At 42.2% G+C, this 21,580-nt stretch overlaps 1 protein-coding gene across 1 annotated transcript in view; it reads right to left on the bottom strand.

The window, feature by feature from the left end:
* Positions 1–21,180, bottom strand: part of fez1 (fasciculation and elongation protein zeta 1 (zygin I)) — a 29,665-nt gene extending 8,485 nt beyond the window's left edge. The window contains exons 1-2 of the mRNA XM_034237642.1: positions 20,915–21,180; positions 15,375–15,705 (exon numbers count right to left, since the gene is read on the bottom strand). Of these exons, the coding sequence (XP_034093533.1) occupies positions 15,375–15,700 (326 nt within the window). The 5' untranslated portion in view covers positions 15,701–15,705; positions 20,915–21,180. The remainder of the gene's footprint in view (positions 1–15,374; positions 15,706–20,914) is intronic.
* Between the last annotated feature and the right edge of the window lie 400 nt (positions 21,181–21,580).

Raw genomic sequence — 21,580 nt, 5'->3', positions numbered from 1 at the left:
CCACACAGTGTGAGGACCTGTGTGTTTCCGCCTGGCCGCCCGAAGCTGAAGGAGGAGGGTCTGCAGTCAGCTGGTCTGCAGTCAGCTGGTGTGCAGAGACAGACACAGTGGGAGCTAACTTACCTCATTCACACCAACGCAACTCCGGTTCAAGCTCCGTGCTAGAGCTTTTCAGGTTCAGTACCGGTTCTACGGTTTAGCTACGGCTCTTTTCACACCGCCCAGAGTCCGACTGGTGCTGCGTCATTGCGTCATCGTTTGCGTCATGACGTGAGGTAGGGGGGAGCCTGGTTGTTGAGGGCTTTGTGAGTAATCAGGAGGACTTTGAAGTCGATTATTTGACGGACGGGGAGCCAGTGGCGTTTTCTCCTGGAGGCCAAGGGAAGCCAGGCTTCCCCTGTTTTTTCGGATTGTAGTTATAATTTTAATAAATAAATAAAAACACTTTGTTTAGTTTCGGAAATTCTTTGTTGTGTGTTGCTGCCGGCCCGTCTCTCCCCCATTCTCATTGAGTATTTTACAAAGAGTGAAACAGCGCCCCTCTAGATGTTATGGTGAAACAGTAGATTACACTCTCTGTTGCGAGAGGAGGCTAGCTGAAATTGGCTTCCCTTGGTGAAAAAAAATGGAGGGCTTGACCAATCAGACAAGGCTCACGTCATGCCCCTGCCAACCTGTGATTAGTCAGGGCCATGCCAAGGGAAGCCAGAGGCGGCTGGCTTCCCTTGCCTCACAATCCAATCAAATCGCATCAACTTAGTGTTGCAGTGACGCGTCCTAAAACCCGGAAGTAAGCTGCGCTCGGTTTCCCTCATGTTTCCCTCGACAAAAAAGCAATGGGATTTCTCCATAGGATTTTGGAAAATAGCTCGAAATAAGGTCAGTGGAAAACGAACCTGTTAGATAAATGCACGTTTTGTTCAGTCGGATAATATCCACATGTCTACCCTACTTTTATAATTTTCGAATCATAAATCTAATCGATAGAAGATAGATAGCGTCACTGCACCACTCTCACCGCCGTTAGACAGTAGTAAGCAACTGAAGCAAGTGCAATTATGGAGGGTGGAGATTTGGAGTATTTAATCAAAAATAATTGTGCTAAACTTCCGCTACAGCAGCAACAACAACAAATACAATCTGATGACAGGCCAATGCCCAAACTGGAGCTGTGTACAGCGAGGAAAAAAGGAGTGAATCGGACGTAAAACTTTGAGGGTCTCCTGATTTAGTTTGTGAATGAATGCTTATTAGAGTTTGGGCTGGAGAGTGCGTGCGGACCTGTCGGTTAGATAACAGGCGTGTGTAAGTCCTGCATCTGTATGATACAAATGTGTGTAAAATGATACCGGGTGCTGTAATCACTCATCTGGTTACGTTATTACATTGACCACCACACCCCCAACCCAAAAGAAAGGACATATTATTGGCTTCCCCTAATTTTTTTCCCACGCCACGCTACTGCAGGGAGCCAGTGGAGGTTCTGGAGGACGGGAGTGATGTGGTCTCGGGAGCGGGTGTGGGTGAGGAGGCAGGCAGTGTTCTGAGTTCTGGATATGTTGGAGTTTATTGAGGAGGTTGGATGGTATGCCGTAGAGTAGGGGTGCCCAACCAGTCGATCGACTGGTCGATCGCGGGGAGATTCCCAGTCGATTGCGAGATGTGTCTAAAAATAGAACAACAATATTATGTTTTATCGTTAATGTCCTATAACATAATCTTCCTGTGCCAGAATAATGCACATGAACGCATCAAAGCTTTGTGATTGGCGTGACCCCATGTGTCGGGGCGTGGCTGGTGCGCATGGCACTAGTTAGCTGACGTTGTCCGTGTCAACCAACAGGAGTGACAGTCCGCACACACACAAGACCACAATTATGGCAGAAGCAAAAAAGCCCAAAATATATCATTTTCACTTCGAGTGGGAGGATGATAATTTTTTTGTTTATTCCAATTCAAAGTCCATCTGTCTCATCTGAAATGCGAGCGTGGCTTTACCGAAGAAGGGTAATTTAAAGCGGCATTTCAAAACGGTGCACACACGCTACGAGACGGAATTCCCTCCTAATTCTGCCCTACGCTCTTGTGTTCGTTGCATGCATATGTAACAGAGTTAAACATGTGAATACATAATTATAAGTTTGTGAATGTTCAATTCATAATAAGTTGTGAATTTTAAGAGATGAGATTGTTTCATTTAATATTTTAAGTTTTGTTTCCCATGGGAACACCGTCCCGTTGCACGTCTTTTTTTACTTCCGGTATGTATTTTCCACCCTCCATCTGTAGAATCTGGAGAATCACAGAACAGCCGGTCATCAAGGGCCTGCTCGATTCGCCGTTTTTAAAAGGCATCATTGAAGTTGCACCGACAGAGGTCCACCGTTTCCCCGCAGCAAGGCTCCCCCCAGTTGACAGTTCGCTAGCACCCCAGCCCCCCCCCCCTCTCTTATTGGACTGGTAGATCTCGGCAGACTGGCAACGTTAAAAGTAGCTCTTGGTTCAAAAAAGGTTGGGCACCCCTGCCGTAGAGGATGCTATTGCAGTAGTCGAGTTGTGATGTGATGAATGCATGAATCAGGGTTTCAGCAGCAGAGGAGGAGAGTGATGGGCGGAGACGGGCAATGTTTTTGAGGTGGAAAAAGGCGGTCCTGGTGATGTGATTGATGTGGTGGTTGAATTTGAGCTGACTGTCGAAGATGACTCCGAGGTTGCGGATGTGAGGGGGGGGGGATAGAGTGTGGCTGTCAATGGTGAAATTCTGGATGGCTTTGGTACGGGATGGGGGGCCGATGATGATGATGTCTGATTTGGCACTGTTCAGTTGGAGATAGTTTGTTTGCATCCATGCTTTTATTTCTGAGAGACAGTTGGTGAAAGTGGAGTGTGTTGTGGGGGTGATGGTTTTTGTTGAGATATAAAGTTGGATGTCATCGGCGTAGCAGTGAAATTGAAGGTTGTGGCGACAAATTATTTTGCCAAGGGGGAGCATGTAGAGGATGAAGAGGAGGGGGCCAAGCACCGAACCCTGGGGGACGCCTTGGGACAGAGGAGCAGTGGAGGAGGTGCAGTTGTTGATGTTGATAAACTGATGTCTGTCGGTGAGGTAGGATTTCAACCAGGAGAGTGCAGTGTCGGTGATGTTGAGTGATGATTCGAGGAGGGACAGCAGGATGGCGTGGTTGATGGTGTTGAATGCTGCGGTGAGGTCGAGGAGGATGAGGATGTTCAGGTTGCCGGAGTCAGAGGATAGGAGGAGGTCGTTTTCTATCACATTAAGATGTTCCTGCCCCCAAGAGGCATTGTAGTTAAAGGTCACCTGTCAATGTTATTTTTTTAATTTTTTTATTTTATTATTTATCCAGATAAATCCCATTGAGATCATTGAACTCTTTTACAAGGGAGACCTGCTCAAGTAGGTTCCACATGAAACATAAAAACATTAACAGAACAACAAAAGGACATCTTACATCATCATCACAGGGATTACAATTTACATAACTATCCACATGTACAGGTACCAACAGCTTCCGATTGAGTAGCATCCAACCGAGCTTTAAAAACATTTAGTGGCACCAGATTGCTCAGTTTCCATTTCAGTTGCAGACTATTCCAAGACAGTGGCGCTGCACATCTAAAAGCTGTCTTCCCTAAGACAGTCCTAGCAGTTGGCACATTTAATAAAACTACAGCATGTGATCTCAGGCAGTAGCCACTTACAATTCGCCGTGAGATCAGGGAGCAGATATAGGATGGAAGTTTCCCTAACATGGCTTTGTAAATAAAAATGTACCAGTGACTGAGCCTCCGTACAGTTAGTGAAAGCAAACCAGCCCTTGCATACAGGGTACAGTGATGCGTTAATGCTTTACAGTTTGTCACAAATCTCAGTGCACTGTGATACGCAGCATCTAACTTGATCAGGCAATTGGCAGGTGCATTCATATACATCAAATCACCATAGTCCAGCACAGGTCAAAAGGTCACAGTGACTAGCCTTTTCCTGGCCTCAAGCGAGAAACAGGACTTATTTCTGTAAAAGAAACCTAGCCTAGCCTATTGTTGGGCAATAGCATAGGTCTCAGATGTCTATGAAGTGTTTTGCTCAAAATACCAAAAAGATCACCCACTCTAGCCATGCCTCATATCCCCCCGTTTCAGCCCCCCTTACTAAAGTGCTGATTCGGGGTATAAAACTTTTTTTTTTTAAATAATTGAAATGAAAAAAGAGGGGGTGTAGCTTATGCGGGACCCAGCAGATACTGTCTAAATGCTGCAGTGATTAAACGCCATATCATGTTCCAAACCACATCAAGGATTATTTCTGAAACAGTATGGAGCTCAAATGCTTTCTCTCTCTTGGGTTTACTACAAGGTGAGTACCTTTTATTTCCTGCTTCTTTTCACATACTCTCTCCAGTACAGGTTAGCTCTGAGTGTTAGCGATGCGTGCTAATGTAAACAAAGACCATATTATGTCCAAAACACGTCGGGCATTGTTTCTGATAGTCGTCATATTGGATGGCAAATCTGGATCAGCTCCGTTTTTAAAGATTTGCGCACGGAGGAAAAGAGAGAGGGTTTTATTTTCTGACACTTTGTGAGTTCCCTGACACACCGGGGAAACACAATTATGTATACAAGACATCAAAAAGTGCATTTTGCATGATAGGTAACCTTTAAGTTAAGTCTCAGTAGTATAAAATGGGATTTCAGAGTAGTTTTACACAACTGATTTTTTTTTTTTCTTTCAAACATTGTAGAAAGAACAACATTCCTGTCCCAAACAGCTGGAGAGAGAAGGGTTCAGCAGGTAGGGTGTGAGAGCTCACATGATCCAGAAGGTCAGCTAAGGGTGACTGGTCTTGTGGAGCTAAATACAGAATCTTGATAGAAGGAATTCTATTATTTTAGGTCTAGATCGGTTCAATCATTTTAAGGCACGCCAGCATCTTTCCTGCCGTACGTAAGTAACATCTTTAGGAAGGACTACAGCCTATAATAAAAGTGATTGACAGATAAGAGACTAACCACATTTGATAACATGAATAACTATCAATGACTAGACTATAACAATCTGTACAGTACATTTACAACAGACTGGTACATGTGTTTACCTACCAGCTACGTTAACAAGGATATCTATTTGGGGGGTTCTGATCTGGTTCTTTCATGTTTGTTTTACAGGCATTAATTCCCTCCAAACGTGATTTATATTGATGAGGAAACAGGTGTCACTACAGTGCAGACACCGAAGCAGGTAGTGGCAGAGAAAGGGAAATATATTTTTAACCTCTGTAGTGGAAATGTTTATTATATCCTGATATGTTTAAACCAAATGCTTCTCATTTCCTGAGATGTGCTGTTTTCCTCTATCTACTCTACTTCAAGGCCACAGAGATGTTTTGGCTACTGGGTTGAGACTCACACAAAGTCACACGAGAACTTCTACAGCTCAAGGCCAGGTGTCTAATAACAATATGACCGTGTGAAAACAGATTTCTGCACTTCCCACTCTTTCCTGTATATAAGCTTTGCTTTCCTATTGAACTGCGCACACTCGCGCAGACTATTCTATACTCTGTGGGACCTGTGTCTATATTTATTGTATTGTATTTATATGTATTTGAAGCTTCAAATAAATAACCAGTAAGACAACTCTGTCTGTTTCACCATTTATTTGTTCTGATCTTTCTGACTTGTGAATCTCCACAGTATTGGGTCTTAGATTTCCATAACAATTGGCGCTGCGAGCAGGGTCTCTGCAAGTTCGATTGGGGACACCTACGGACGCTGGTGGTCGCGCTCCAGGATCCTCGGATCCTCCTCTACCTCGACAGAAACCGTACGGGACAAGAGGACCAGCGCCGGGGGTGGAACCGATTGACTTCACGAGATCCAACAAACTCAAAAGGCTTTCAATACTCGGTGAGATGTGCAGTGTCTAAATTGTTTAAAGTTAAACGTAATTAAACTCCATGACATTTATGAGAGGGACTGCTCGAAAGAAAGGATATTTGGGATATCCATCGTAGCCTGGGTTTACGATTAGTTTTTGTGTGATTTGTACTGTGAAACAAATATCACATCATCGACGGATGAAAAAATAGTGTTTTGGTAACACGGGGTGTTTTGGTAACACTTAAAGACTTTGTTTTGGGAGCAAAGCAGGTGTTTTGGTAACACTTAAAGACTTTGTTTTGGGAGCAAAGCAGGTAGGGGAATTGTACACTCTCCTGAGGGTCCGATTGTAGATGTCATGCGAGAAAAAAAAACATGGTGAAAACAGTCTGTCTAAATTAAATATCTGGACGGAAATGTTCAGATTACCAAAGGGAGGTTTTTTGAGTAAATTAAAAATCAAGAACCTAAAGAATAAATTACAAGAACATGAAGATGGAATGAAGGGTAAAAATAAAGTTAAAGTAAAAGACTTATAGAAAACTGGACACTCAAAGAAAGTGTTTATAATACTGGGAGTAAAAGAAGGCAGTTGGCCTTGGGCATTAAAGAAAATATTAAGGTTGAAGATGAATGTGAAGAAAAGAAGGAAAACAAATTATTTCCAAAACCATGTAAACCCCAGACATCTCTGTGTTCTTCCATTGCAGGCCTGAATGACCTCTCCTCGACTGGGTATCCTTTCCCTCCCCCGGGGTACAACCCTGGCAATCCGGCTGGCCCACCTCAACCACCTCCACCGCCACTACAAGCCCCAGCCATGCAGTCCGTCAACTCCAAGCTCGCCACCCCCATCAGCCCCAAGTAGATGGGGACAACAGCGGGAAAAACAAGCCCAAGCAGGTGTTTGGGCAACACACCTCAGTAATGCCTTTCTCAACGGACTCACAGACATAGCGCAAGCTACGCAGAATGCTGGCCGGTTACAATACCGAGGGAGAGGCAGAGGAGGTTTTCCAAGGCAGAAGACGAGAAGCAAGACCTTCATTTGACGAAAGATGTTTCAAGTGTGGCAGTGTTGAACATTGGATTATGGGACTGCTCACAGAACACTGGCAGTGGAGGCAGAGGGGGACAGCAAGGACGGGGCCATTCACAATCAGACTGACCTACACCAGATGGGGAGGAAGGGGCCCGATCGAGCGAGACGGAAATTCAGCCAGCAACATCGAACCAGGGAAGTGACACACACACAAACACATCATGCTATTGAGTAATTGGAAAATGTAGAAGACATGTCTGTGGTTAAAGAGGGTATATATATTTGAAATATGACAGTGAAACAGCATTTGAGAAATGTCCCACACTGACTTTGGCTGTCATGGGTGTTGATGTTCAATTTTTTTGGTTGATTCTGGGACTACACATTCTGTGGTAAAAAGGGCAGATTTGCCTGATTGCAAATTTAGTGGTAGATTTATTCACTCAATAGGAGCGGCTGGGGTAACTGTAAAGGAGAAGTTTTTGTATCACTTCAGAGTAAAGATAACGGTGATGATAGTCATCCATTTCCCACATCAGTAAAAAACTGTTTTATTTTATCATCTGTCTGCCCTATAAATACTGGGCAGAGATCTTATTCTCCGGTTCGGCTTAGACCTTATTTTTCCACAAATGAGGGTCTTAAAGTCCGGCAGCCATCTCCTACGATTGTTCAAAAACTGGCATTTGATGATAAAGAACTGGTGAATGTGTATCAAATGGCTGCTGACATATCCTGATTCTCAGGCGTTGTTGCGTTTGACTGATCAACGTGTTTTTCCACCTGCTGTGTTAATGGAGACTTCTCATTTGCATTGTACTGCTAACGTTGTTGATGATCCGTGTAAATGCTATGATGAGAGTTTTTCTGTTAGAATGTGTGAATGATGAGCTCATGTTTAAAACTATGCTTGGAGTTTGCTGTGCAGCGCTGGTTCCTGTTGCACTCACACCCACACAACACAAACTGTGTCAAATCCCAGGGGCGGTCCACACATTTCACTAGCCAGGGGCCCCACTGATAGATAGAGGGATTTGGGTTCAATCGTTAAAGATTGGGAGTCAGTCACTGATTGGGCACCTACACACACAGAATATGTCATGTACACATGTACATGTGTCACGTGACGTGTATCAAATGAAAATGTGCACGAACGTAGCCGTTCTGCGCACATTGCTGTTGGTTAAGGAGGATGACATTGGTGATGCTATTTTTCCACCTTTACGGGTAATTCTCATATCTCTGAGCTTCCTGCCGCGCTTTCAGATGTGCCATACTCACTCTGGGCAGCTCACAGATATGACGTAGGGTTAATGTCCACGTTCCGTTCAAATCAACCCCCGTACCCATTGAAACGTGAAGCTGTTGATGGCATTGGGCCAGTGTTTACCTCTCTGCTTAAAGAGCCTGTGACACGAGTTTCCCCCATCATCCAAACCCATCAATTTGAGTAAATATTGTCCCCTTGAAAACCGTTACTGAACTGATTTTGGATATTTGTACTTTGATAACTATTAATCTGCCCTTCAATGTTGACTATTTTCTGGATCTTCTCGGGGATTCTTCAAGTCCCGCCAAATTATGTGTGACGTCATTGCGGGAACAGCGCTCCAGCTGCATCGTTCAGGATCCCAGCATCTGCATGTAAACGCACGATGGCGCACACAGCAGCAAGCTCAGACAGCGATGACAGTTTAATTTTGAACGTGTCTGAGAGCTCATATGAGGCTGAAGGATCGGTTTATGTTGTATCTGTTAGAAGTTTAGGAATTAGGTGCGTCAATATGGGCGATCATACGGTCATGTAGCCAGTGGTGGAATGGGACTAAAAATCATCCCGACTCTCGACCGGCCCACTTCGGTACCGCTAGTAAATTGTCAACGGGGGGAGTGGGGGATGTCAGGGGCGGCGGGTGCTGTAGATAGTAAATGTAAATATGTAAATATTTGTGTCACTGCATCCTGGTAAAATACAAATATAATGCAATGTCTGTGTCTTTGACCTTAGCGCTGCTAGCCACCTGTGCCCTGTACTACGAAGCCAGTTCAACATACCCTGGATATGTTTGAGTAACACACAAACTAACAACAACAAACTAACAAACAAGATCTCGCTAAGCGGTCCTACAACGCTGGTTATCAACTCGGTAAATCAAGCCAGGGTTTCTCTCTCCAGCTGAGAGCGCGTTCACGTCTAAGACACGAGTGGATCTGACTTTAATTACATTTGACTCGAGTGTTTCGTCAACATAATGTGTTGCTTAAAATAATACTTCTGCATACAGTATGTGACACTAGTGTTGCACGGCCAGATACGGCTGGAGAAGCTGACTCAGATAAGGAAATATATGATATATTATGATATTATATGATCGATGATCTGATTGATGATGTAATATGAATGATAAGTGCGACACGTCGGCGTCTTCTCTGCATACGGCAGTTTAAACTGTATTTCCTTTATGACTTGAGAGATTGAAACTCCGCACACTGAGTTGATCTCTTTTCTATAGACGCCGGAGGCGGGCAGCGTCAGGTAAAAAAAGTTATTTAGCCTTCCCAAACCTGAGCCTCACGCGCCGCCTATGGGGGATGTGCTAGTGACTTATCCGACCGGCCCATCGGGATTCGTCCCGATGGCCAGTCCGCCACTGCACCCAGCCCACGTAAACTGTAAACGGGGGGAGCCTCGCTGCGGGGAAACGGTGGACCTAGTGTCCCGATCGGAGTGGGAATAATAATAATAATAATCCGTGCATTTTATCCATTAATTCCCCCAACATTGTGGTAAAAAAACCACACGTTTAATCCATGTTAGTGTAAAAAAGCATCGGTTTGTTTTCTCATCAGGAAATGCAGACCGGCTCAAACAAACGATTTTTAATCATCATTCTCACGATCATTTAATCTATCATATGTTCGCCGAATTGACATGAAAGCACTAATAAATGTAGTTTCATCCACTTGAGTTTACAACTACAAAAATAATCGATTTGTTTTTATATCACATACGGGAGGAAATTCAGCAGCTCTCACTACCGATTTTTAATCCTAATGTAATCATCATCTTCACCACGATCATTTATGTTTATGTTCGCCAAATTGACATGAAAACACTGACAAATATGAATATACTGTAGTCAACTTCATTAAAATGTTATTAACGTGCCTAAACTCAGTAATTCACCATTTCTACGCATGACAACACACTTTGTCCGTGTTTGGCTCTCTCGCCGCACAGTGAAGCGTTCCCGCATTGACGTCACTTCCGGCTTCCCCCAAAACTTCAAAATGAGTCGAAGGAATTTCCCCGCGATGTTCGAAATTATTGATATTTAACGGAACGGTATCGCTTTTTCTTTTTTAAACTGACGGTTCGAGATTACTAGTAGCCCCAATATTTCATTGCACAACAGTTGTTGGGATGCTGTCACAGGCTCTTTAAACAAGGGGTCATTATTCCGTGTAACGATTCCGGTACGCACTCCAGTGTTTCCTGTCAAAAAGATCAGAGACAAAACCTCCTGACGAGTGGAGATTTGTCCAGGATTTACAGTAAATGCAGCTGGGCATGCACCGCTCGTCCCAAATCCTTATCTGATTCTTTCCCAAGTTCCAGCATTTTTTTTTTACTGTCATAAGATCTCTAAAATGCATTTTTCAGTGTTCCTGTACACAAAGACAGTCAATTTTGTTCACATTTGAATATAATTCACACGTTTGTGTCAAGGCTACTGTGTACAACCAGGCATTGTGTGAAAGGTTGGCCTCTCTCCAGAACAGTGTGGAGCTGATACCATTTCCTTGTTAAAACACCTCACAGGGCCACAAGGCCAGTTTGTCAAAACTCCAATATGTACAAAGAACAGTTACATTTTTGGGTCATGTCATTTCAGGAGAGGGGAAAACGCTTTCAGATAAGCGTATTGCATCATTGGCTGCTCTGCCAAAACCTGCCACTAAGCGACAGGTGATGTCATTCTTGCGTATGTGTTCATAACACACGGCTGTTGTTATGCTTGCTGTGATGTTACATTAGTCCGTTCTCTGCTTGTAATTATGCCATTACAAGTTTAATATTCTGAAAGCCAATACTTTGTTTATTCGAAAACAGATTAAAACAAACTGTCTTTTATACAAAATGGAAGTATTATACAAGTAAAACTACATGTTGCTTTAATCCCATGTAATTGTAGAATGAACACAGTCTTCCTTTGTATAAGTCAGGTGTCTTGAGCAGTGTTGGGACTAACGCGTTACAAGTAACGCATTACTTTTTAAATTCAGTAACTCAGTTACCGTTACTACATGGTGCGTTACTCCGTTACTGCGTTAGTTTTTTTTATAGTCAACAGCCAGGCGAACAGAGATGAGAACTGTACTTAAGTACTTGAGTAAATGTACTTAGATATTTCCTGTGTCACATGCGGAGACGGGCTGTGGGCGTGTTTGTGTTGTTTACTAACAAGACTATCATGGCGGCGGCGGAGCTCAAGTCTAGTTTCTCCACCTGGAGATATTCTCACTATTTCACTTTTGTCGAGCACAAAGAAAAGAACGTTTTAGTTAAATGTAAATTGTGTCTTGGCGGGTCAAAGATCCTATCTACTGCCCAAACCAGTCATTCATATCTCTTAAAACATCTGCAAAAACAACATGCTGGGACGAAGCTAGTAGCTAAGACCACAGAGACTCAGCCGACGCCACTCCACCTCCACCTAAGCAACAGCGGCTGGATTTTAACCAAGGGACTGCTGGCCAGGGAAAAGTCGATAAAGCCATTGCACGGCATGTTGTAGAACACATGCAGGCTATTGCTACAGTGGAGTCACCCGCTTTCAGGGAGCTAGTTAGCATGATAGCATGTCCGGGCGGCACACGGCATATGGGACGGAAAACTTTTTCCAACTACCTGGAGAAAGAATATACAAAAATGGAAAGCCAGCTAATATCGATGCAATCCAGATTGCATATAATGCATGTCAAGTTGATCAACAGATTGTATTATTCTCCAATGCAATAACAGTACTGAAATGAAGGCTATAAGGGCATTAATGGGAGCCCGTTTTTCAAGTAACTAACACGTTACTTTTCACAGTAACGCATTACTTTTGAGTTTAAGTACCCGGTAAAGTAACTGCGTTACTTTTGAAATGAAGTAATTAGTGATGGTAACTAGTTACTGGTTTTCAGTAACTAGCACAACACTGGTCTTGAGTAGTACAAATTACCTACAAATCATTGTACACATTTGTAAATATTATTTCCCACTTGTTACCATTGTGAGGCTATTTTTATGCAGCTCTGTGTGATTTTGTAGCTACAATTCAGACTAATACGCTACCAGAGGTGGAATAAGTACTCAGATCTTGTAGTGAAAAGTACAAGTACTCAGATCTTGTACTTGAGTAAAAGTACAAGTACTCAGATCTTGTACTTGAGTCAAAGTAGAAGTACTCAGGTCTTGTACTTGAGTCAAAGTAGAAGTACCAGAGTGTAGGAATACTCTGTTACAGTAAAAGTCCTGCATTCAAAATGTTCCTCAAGAAGAAGTAGAAAAATATTATCAAAATATAGTTAAAGACAGTAAAAGTATTCATTGTGCAGATTGGTCCATTTCAGAATAATATATATGATATGTTTTATAATGATTGATCATGAAAGTGTTCTCAAAGCTGGTAAAGGTGCAGCTAGTTTGAATGGCTTTGTATACTGCAGGGTAGCTGGTGGATTTACTCCAGGTGGAACTAAAGTCTGATTATATCACTTGATTATATTTCACATCATTCATCCCACATCTGTGAAGTAACTAAAGGGATTAAATACATGTAGTGAAGGAAAAGTACACCATGTACCTCTGACTTATGTTCACTGCCAACCTAAAAGTATACCTAAAAGAATAGTAATCAATAATGTATTGAAAAGTTATTTGGCTGATTGTTTTTATATCGGCTCAGCCAGGTTATATGGGAGGCCCAGTCTACGTACACTCTAAAAACAAATGCTTGGCTTAACAAAGAAAATCAAGGCAATAGGTTGCATCGATGGTTATTTGAGTTAAGACAACTTCTAATGAAATGTTGTTAAAGCAACAAAGTTATTTGAGTTAGGGGAGAAGGCGTTTCCTCTACAATCAGGTGTTTTCAATTACCACTTACTTAATAATTGGTAGCATAAATACAAGTTTTTAAGTTGATTACTCCAAAAGTTCCAACTTGTTTTACCGTATGATTTAAATGTAATCTTAAGTTGTATATACTTAATTACCACATGTTGAACATGAACACATGTTTTTAAGTTGACAACCATTTATAAATTAAGTTGCTCCAAATAATATTGTATTCAATAGGGTTTTTCTCTTAGCTTTTCCATGTTTTTTCCTTTAAAGAAAGAAATTAATTGATTCCACAACAAAAATATTAGGCAATTCACTTTTTATTTTTGAACTGCAGTTGTTTATTTCAACACATGATGTTTCAATCAGGAGAGTTTGAATTTCAAGTTGTATTTGAATGACAAAAGATGACACTCACTTTAAAATGTTCTTTGTATATTTCGATTTGTCTGAACTGTGGGAACTTGTCCAGGCATCTTAAGTGGGAGTGGACTTGAAATCCTTAACTCAAGGTGTAGAACAATTAAGTTATCAAGCCAATGGCATTACTTACTTCAACTTGAATTTAGTTTGAAGTCAATTTATAAATTAATGTAGAGGTGAAAGGTCGCCTGAATTCGGTTTTTAGACGTACAGATCACTCATTTTGAAATATTAAACTTAGTTTTATTTTCTTTAATTTTTCATCCTCGTGTAGAATGCTATCACGAAACACACATTTGGTTGTTTATAGCATAAAGAACATCTGAGGTAGGGAAATAATCATTTGAGTATGTGCATATAAATATGTAATTTACAACAGCTGTAAGATACTTGAAAAGCTTGAAAATGCACCTTGAAAATGCTTGAAAAGTGCTTGAATTTGACTTTGGAAAAGGTGCAAGAACCCTGCTTATGCTTTTGCCTGAAGACGGTGACGAACACGACTGTGTTGCCAAACTTTCCATTATGTGCACACCTAGACCGGACTTAAAAGACGTTCCTCCGACCAACGCTGACCTCATTTTGTATGTTGATGGGTCTGCCTTTCGCGACCAAGGGGGCACTAATCGGGTGGGTTTTTCTGTTGTTTCGGATTCTGCTGTACTCCGTTCCGGACCAATCCCATGTCTCAGCACAAGCAGCAGAGCTCATCGCACTAACTGAAGCCTGCACGTTTGCAGAAGGCAAAACCGTGACTATTTACACTGACTCACGCTATGCTTTTGGGGTAGTACACGATTTTGGGGCTATTTGGAAGTGTAGACAATTTCTGAAATCTGATGGCAAACCAGTACTTAACCATGTACTGGTTGCAGGCTTACTAGACGCCACTCTGCTCCCATCTGAAGTTGCAGTCTGTAAATGTGCCGCACACACAAGCAGTACAGACCCAGTTTCCCTAAGAAATTGGGTCCGCTAATTTATCTGCTGACTCAGCCGCAAAGGCAGCTGCTCTGATTCCTCTCGCACCTCACGCACACTCATTTGTTAAAATCCCTGTCTCCTCCTTCACTGACAAAATGTCATCACTGACTTCCATGCAGCAGCTAGCTACACCAGTTGTGAAGGCTCAGTGGAAGGCTGTTGGGGCTGCTTTTGACCCAACCTCCAGCATCTGGGTTGGTCCAAATTCCAATCCATGTCTCCCAAGACATTTCTTCCCTCATTTTGCTAAGTTGACACATGGGTTGGACCATGTGTAAAAAGGGGGGATGTTAGAGGCTATAAATCAGGAGTGGTTCACAAGGGGGTTCACAGTAACAGCTCAAAAGCACTGTGAAGCATGCCTAATTTGCATTATGCTCAGGTTTAAACTTGAAAAAGTCCATTGGTCAGTTTACCCCCAGATGGCTCAATTTACCCCTTGACTCGGATCAATTTACCCCTTAGATTGGGCAAGTTAAGCAGACAGACCTTTTTTGAGAAGTCATATTTTCATGGCCCTTTGTGATGGATGCATTATATTCATTTTGATTGACAGAACACTTCCGGAAGTAAAGGTTGTTGTTGTCATTTTACTTCTATCTAATTTTTCCTTGCCTAGGATAACATAAGTAAACATTGGCTCATCTTACCCCACTCTCCCCTACTATTGGGTGCTGTATGTAATTTATTGTTGATGAACTATAAGTGAGGTTCAATGGTGTACAAAACCAAATACATGTAGTGCTGTTAAAAAATTAAATATGCAGGACTTGTAGCAGAGTATCTCTACAAGTATTACTGCTTTTACTGAAGTAAAAGTTATGAGTACTTGGACCACCTCTTGTGCCACTTTAGGAAAGAGAAGATTTATATTCTTGTACTTTTTGATAATGAACTGTGTGGACTCACTCTTCGTCCTGCAGCTGCTCCTCATCCTCCTGGCTGTGTGTCTGGTTGCGTATGGGCGCCAGGCACTCGGTCTTGGTGTTGTAGTTGTGAAAGCACACGTTGAGCTTCTCATCAAACTCGTTGACCAGGTCCTCCATGGACTTGAAGCTCATCATCTCGGAGAAGTTCTCCAGCTCAGAAAAGTCCTCTCTGGTGATGGAGCTCAGTGGTATGGTGGAGGTGGAGGAGTAGGAGGACTGTTGGAGCGCCGGGTGGTCCAGCTCATCCATGTGACAGGGCCGGAGGTCCTCGAACTCCTCGTCCAAGCACACGAGAGGGGCCTCCATGCTTTCTACAGGAAAGGCAACATCAGGATATAAGGGATAATAACAGTGAGGCATACCATTAAAGTACACAATGACAAGGGATGCAAAGACTTAGTGAAGATAAGAACAAATGATGAAAGGTAAAATATGAAAAAGTACAATAAGCACAAAAAAAGGTAATAAAAGCAATGATAAGACAAGATGAAACATATTTGTATAAGTGTGTAAAAGTGGTTTTAAGTAAAGATTTAAAGAGGTCACTGAGTCTGTGTGCCCTATATTCCCAGGCAGGTCGTGATGATGGAAAAAGTAGGCTAGTTTTTAGATACAAGCCTAAAAACATAATTATACTATCTGTCTGAATTCATCTGTATTCACCCTCTGTCAAAAATAACACAGCCAGGGAGCCACATCTAAATAGCTGGATATTTCCCAGGCAGCACACAAACAGACTGGGCTGTGTTTTCACGTTCACAGTCCGCGGGTTAGGTACTCCATATATATTTTCTCATGGGTTTTCATGATATGTCCCCTTTAGGTTTTATCAGTGTTTCTCTGACAGGCAGGACCACTGCTGCAGCATTGTGTTTGAAACAAAAGACCAAATCAGACATGTCTTCATCTGTTTCCCAGAAGGATTTATCTTGCCTCTCCTAAATCATGCCTGCCTCACCTCATATGGAGTGGCACCATGTTGTCGAGACAAAGAGGAGATGGAGGTACATCTGCCAGAAGGGGACCGGGGCCCATAGGGACCAGAACCAGTTGGCTCACTGGTAAACCTCAGTTAATGAAGAGCACCTTCTGGGATTCAACTGATGAGGTTCACCAGAATCTGGGCCATGAAACTAGGAACTGTCATAGGATATGATACATTACAGTAAGGCTATTGTTAATGCAGGTTTTCTTTAATGGATCTGATAATTACATAATTAAATGAACATTTATCTTTCACTTAATTGTATCATAAATTGAGTCAGATAATGATAATAGTGACAAATCAGCTCTTTTGGGACTTTAGGAAAGGTACTTTGAAAAAAGGTACAACATATATTTGGAAGAAGGTTATAAAGTAGTTTGATATGAAAATATGTTTTGTGTTAACTTTACCTGTCAAATAAGGCAGCAAAATCCACTGAAAAAGCTGAAACATTGAATCTAATTAAAAGTATTATTTCAACAGATTTCACATAAGTATTAGGTTAGTTGAAAGCAATAATATGAAGTTTAAATAGGTTACATTTAATAATATTGCTTTCAACTAACCTAACACAGTAGTGTGAAATCTTTTGACAAAATACATTTAATTAAAGTCAACGTTTCAGTTTCTTCTGTGAATAAACATTGGCACTTACTGACTAACTGGTGGTTATTGAAACACAGTGTGTTCAATAACTGACTGTTGGGAGGCCTTTTTCCTCTCTATTTACATAAAAGGTCTTTGCTGCATGTTGTCCTATGGAATATGTAATTGTTGGTTGAAAGATATAATGAAGGAATATAGAACTGTAGCACTTGACACTGCATTAGGTAAAACATGTACTAAATACCTTTTACTATTCAAATAAGTGGAGTAGAAACATCACCATCTCTATAAAAATGGCCACAGAGTATTTTCTATTCCTCTGATTTCATACCAAATGCTGTTTGCCTTTCCAAATTGTACAACTTCAACCTTTTACTGGGACATAATTATCACATGGGAATTCCAAAAGAACATTCATTGTTTCCAAACGTTCCCATGCCTAAATGAAGGTCTCAGTTCATCATCCATAGAGTTCATATCATACAGTCTATGGTTCATATTGAGGTCATTCCACTTGATATGATTAGAGATTACCCCATAGTAAATGGAGGAGATAATGTGATGAATCACTTCGCAGGCACTACTTTCTGAAACAGCTGTAATGAATGGATGTGAACCTGCAACAGAAGCAGCAGTGGTGGAGCACTTCCTGCTGCAGTCAGAAGTTTTTAGAGGAGGTGAACCTCTGTCATGTTGTCTGACTGTCTGCAGTGTAATGACTGAGTGAGGCTTATATTTCATCCTCTGTTCTCCGCTGGACCGTGGCCTGGCCTAAGTGGGTGAGTGCAGAGGAGCCCATTTAAAAGCAGCTTGTGCAGCCTCTTCTTCCTCATCACACCATCAGCAAAGTGCTGCTCCATCCTCAGCCAGAAACTTCCCTGCCTCCTCTTTTTAAAATGCATCCACTCTGCTTTTGGCTCAACATTTGCTTCTAATTTCTCTGCTGAGAAAACGACTTCATCTAATATAAATCCTTGGAGCAGAGAAATGAATCACTCCTTCTGTGTGACAGTGACTGACAGCATGCGTCCATCAATAGATCCAATTAAGGTTATTTGGTCTACTCAAATAAGGAACATTATCAGCTGACTCTAACCTTGCAACAGGTACTCCTGGAGGCACTGAAGCAGTGAATATCTAGCAGGGGGGAAATCACAAATCGTCTCCTTCTTTGGCCTAAGTCATATTTTGGAGACTTTTTTTTTTTTGCCTAAATCATCTCTTCTTGATGCTGACCACCTCTGGTCAAATTGCCTACATCCTTATTGAAAGGATAGTGCTGTTCCTACACTGATAGTATAATGGCCTATGTCAAGAGTGTGACTTAGGCAATATATTTAAAAAAGATAATGGCTTAAGTCACATTGTCTTGTGACTTAGGCAATTTGACAAGCTTTACAAAATGGCTGCTTCAAGAAGAAACAGATAAATTAAGTTATTTCCATGGTTCAGGCCTGGTCCCCTGTTGGTAAGTGATGTTTACTATACTATAGGCTAGGCTATAAATGTTGTGTAGTTATTTAGTCTTTTAATTTAAGAATTTATAGTTACTGTAGCTTCTGTAGGTACTATAGTTACTGTAGCTACTGTAGCTCCATGAAGCATGCACACATTTCACTCTGGGACAATGAAGACTCATCTAAAAACGAATCTAATCTTTCAAAAGTAACGGTTACAATTACAGAACAGGCTAGCAAGTGTGCAGGTGTGCGTCATATGAGAGGCCCCGACTTAAATCTTCCGCCAAAGATTTTGGAAATTGGTCCGTGCGCAAAGCATTGTGGGGATTTTAAGACCGCGGAGGATACACATGTGCAGCCTTGACATTTCCTGCAACGAATTACGCCGGCCTCTGTAGAATTCCAAGGATCCTGGATATTTCTGAAAGTTTGGTCAATGGACAACTGGGAAGCGTTAACGCAAAAAAAAATTAACGCCACTAATTATTTTAACGCGATTAACGCATGTGTATTTTTTTTCCTCGGCCGCCCCGTATTCAGAGCGCATCGAGTTTAAAATACCATCTACAAGCTGATGCTGACAGCCCCGCTCCTGCCGCCCGCTTGTGGCAGACCACACTTCCACGCTCACCGGCAGGCACCGACTGGCCATCTGGAGGACCGGGAGGGTGTGTGTATGTGTGGCCCGAGCGATCGAGAGAGAGACCTTACGTTCATTGTTGTTGTTAGCATCTGGTGCTAGCTAGCTGCGCTAACGGATATGGAGCTGTTTAAATGAAAACAGAGGAGCGACATTTCGCCACAACTGCGCCGAGCACTTGACTTTATGCAGGAAGCCAGACAGTGGGACGTTGTACGAAAAGTCAGCACACTCAGCACGGATAGTGCGCAACATGATTGCAGCGTCCAGGCAGCTCCCGTTCGAGCATAGGCCTATGCCTTGAGTTGCACATAGCGCCAACGATCCATCACACACACACACACACACACACACACACACACACACACACACACACACACACACACACACACACACACACACACACACACACACACACATACACATACACATACACACACACACACACACCATTTGTATTGTATTATTGTATGAGAGAGGTTCCAGGTTGAATTGAGGCAAATATTTGTAATGTTCAGAGGTTGTTGTGTTTAATATTCATGAGAATATTTGTCATTGTTCAAATGATAATAAACATTAGCATAAAGCATATTTGTCCACTCATATGTTGATAAGAGTATTAAAAACTTGAAAAATATTCCTCTAAGGTACATTTAGAACAGACAAAAAATGTGCGATTAATTTGCGATTAATCGCGATTGACTATTTTAATCGACTGACAGCCCTAATTTAAACTTAATATTATGGCTTTCAACTAATCTAATACAGTTATGTGGAACATGTGGGACATAATACATTCAATTAAAGTCAACGTTTCAGGTTTTACAGTGTGTGTTATTCTGTCTAATTTATACATGAATACAGTGTTTTCTTTTTCTGTACTGCTGTTATACTGCTTTAGACTGTTCATAATGTAAATACTTTCAGTTATACATTATATATTTATATTGTATCATGAATAACTGTGCACTTTACTACTGTTTTGCACTTCTGGTTAGATACTAACTGTATTTCATTGTCTTATACTCAACAATGACAATAAAGTTGAATATAATCTGATCCCATGGAAGCTGACACGATACGGATGGTGGATGTGTTTCAAATGTGCAGGTATTACATTTCTGCGTAGTGTCAGCCGTTTCTAAGTGACCTTCACAGTGAGCGGGGGTCTCAGGTGTGTCTCAGGGCTTCACCAGCATGCATGTGAGCTCATCAGAGGTCATGTAATGCAAGAGAGCCAAGTCACATGTTACTGTGGGAGGGGGGGGGGGGGGCCACAACATGAGCAAACAAATGGAACACCTCTTCCACTGTAGATTCATTCAAGACATCAAGCTTTCCATGTGCTGAAAGTCCTTATTTTTTAACATGGAGGTTTATTTAATTCAGAATCTTCTTTTTTCATATGCTATTAAAATACATTACTGTGAGCCTACTGTGTATCAGGAATATGAAATGAAAATATCACTCACATCTCAAATGACCCATGGCCAAAACTAAATATGACTCCAGGCACTTGTTTTGAAGATGAGTGTACAATCACTCTGATTTCACACAAAAATAAAACCAAAATGGATTCCACTTCAGAACAATATTCATGCCGCCGTGGTAGAAATGGAAATCAAGCAAGTGCATGTCATCAGCTCATCAGAGGACGAAAAAAGAGGAGAGTGGGGGAGGGAAAGAAGAGCAGCGAGGAGAGAAGAAGGAGAGATGGAGGAAACCATGGTTACCAGGGAAGGATGGAGGAAGGATGGTGTACAGCGGAGACCTGAGAGGGGTCAGGACTGTGCGGTGAACAGCAGGATGGGAGCATGGAGACAGATTACCTGCAGGAGAGGCTGCTGTCGGTCTGGATGCTGCAGTCTGGATCTTCAGAGCAGGGGAATCAGAGCCTAAACCTCCCGAGCAGCAGCTACACTCATTCCAGGGGAAAGAGAGTAAATCAGGGAGGTAAAGATGGTCGCTGCTTCGGTCTGTATCCCTTCCCTCACCCGTTAGCCCACAGCCTCCCTTATCTGTCCTCCCACAGCCCGTTGTTTTCCAATCAATAGGCAGCCAGCAGCTCACAGAGCCTGCGCACAGCCTCTGACGATATCACCCCCCTCCTCCCTCTGCATTCTCTCTTTGTCCCTGCCGCCTCCCTCCCTCCCTCCCTCCCTGCATGCATGCATTCATTCCCCATTCATGAGAACAGGAGGAGGAGCAGGTTTGGGGGAAGGAGATGTTTCTGGAGCAAGGTAGCACCATGTTTACCTTGTCCAATAAATCCTGTTTCTGCTTCCGTCTACTTGATGATTCAGACAGGGATGACGTATCCACAAGAGAAGGTATGATTCTTAACTGAATGTTTAGATCATGAAATCAAGCTCGTATTATCCTGGAAAGCCTGCATTTATTTCTTAATTTTGAAACAACAAAGCAGAACATGTCAGAAAACCATACTGCTGTTCAAGCGTGTGCAAATACATACAAATCAGAGCAAAAACATCACC

This window comes from Gymnodraco acuticeps, unplaced genomic scaffold, assembly GCF_902827175.1.
Source record: "Gymnodraco acuticeps unplaced genomic scaffold, fGymAcu1.1, whole genome shotgun sequence".
NCBI classification, from domain to species: Eukaryota; Metazoa; Chordata; class Actinopteri; order Perciformes; family Bathydraconidae; genus Gymnodraco; species Gymnodraco acuticeps.
The sequence above is the reverse complement of the archived record's forward strand: the minus strand, read 5'-3'. Positions and strand labels throughout refer to the sequence as shown.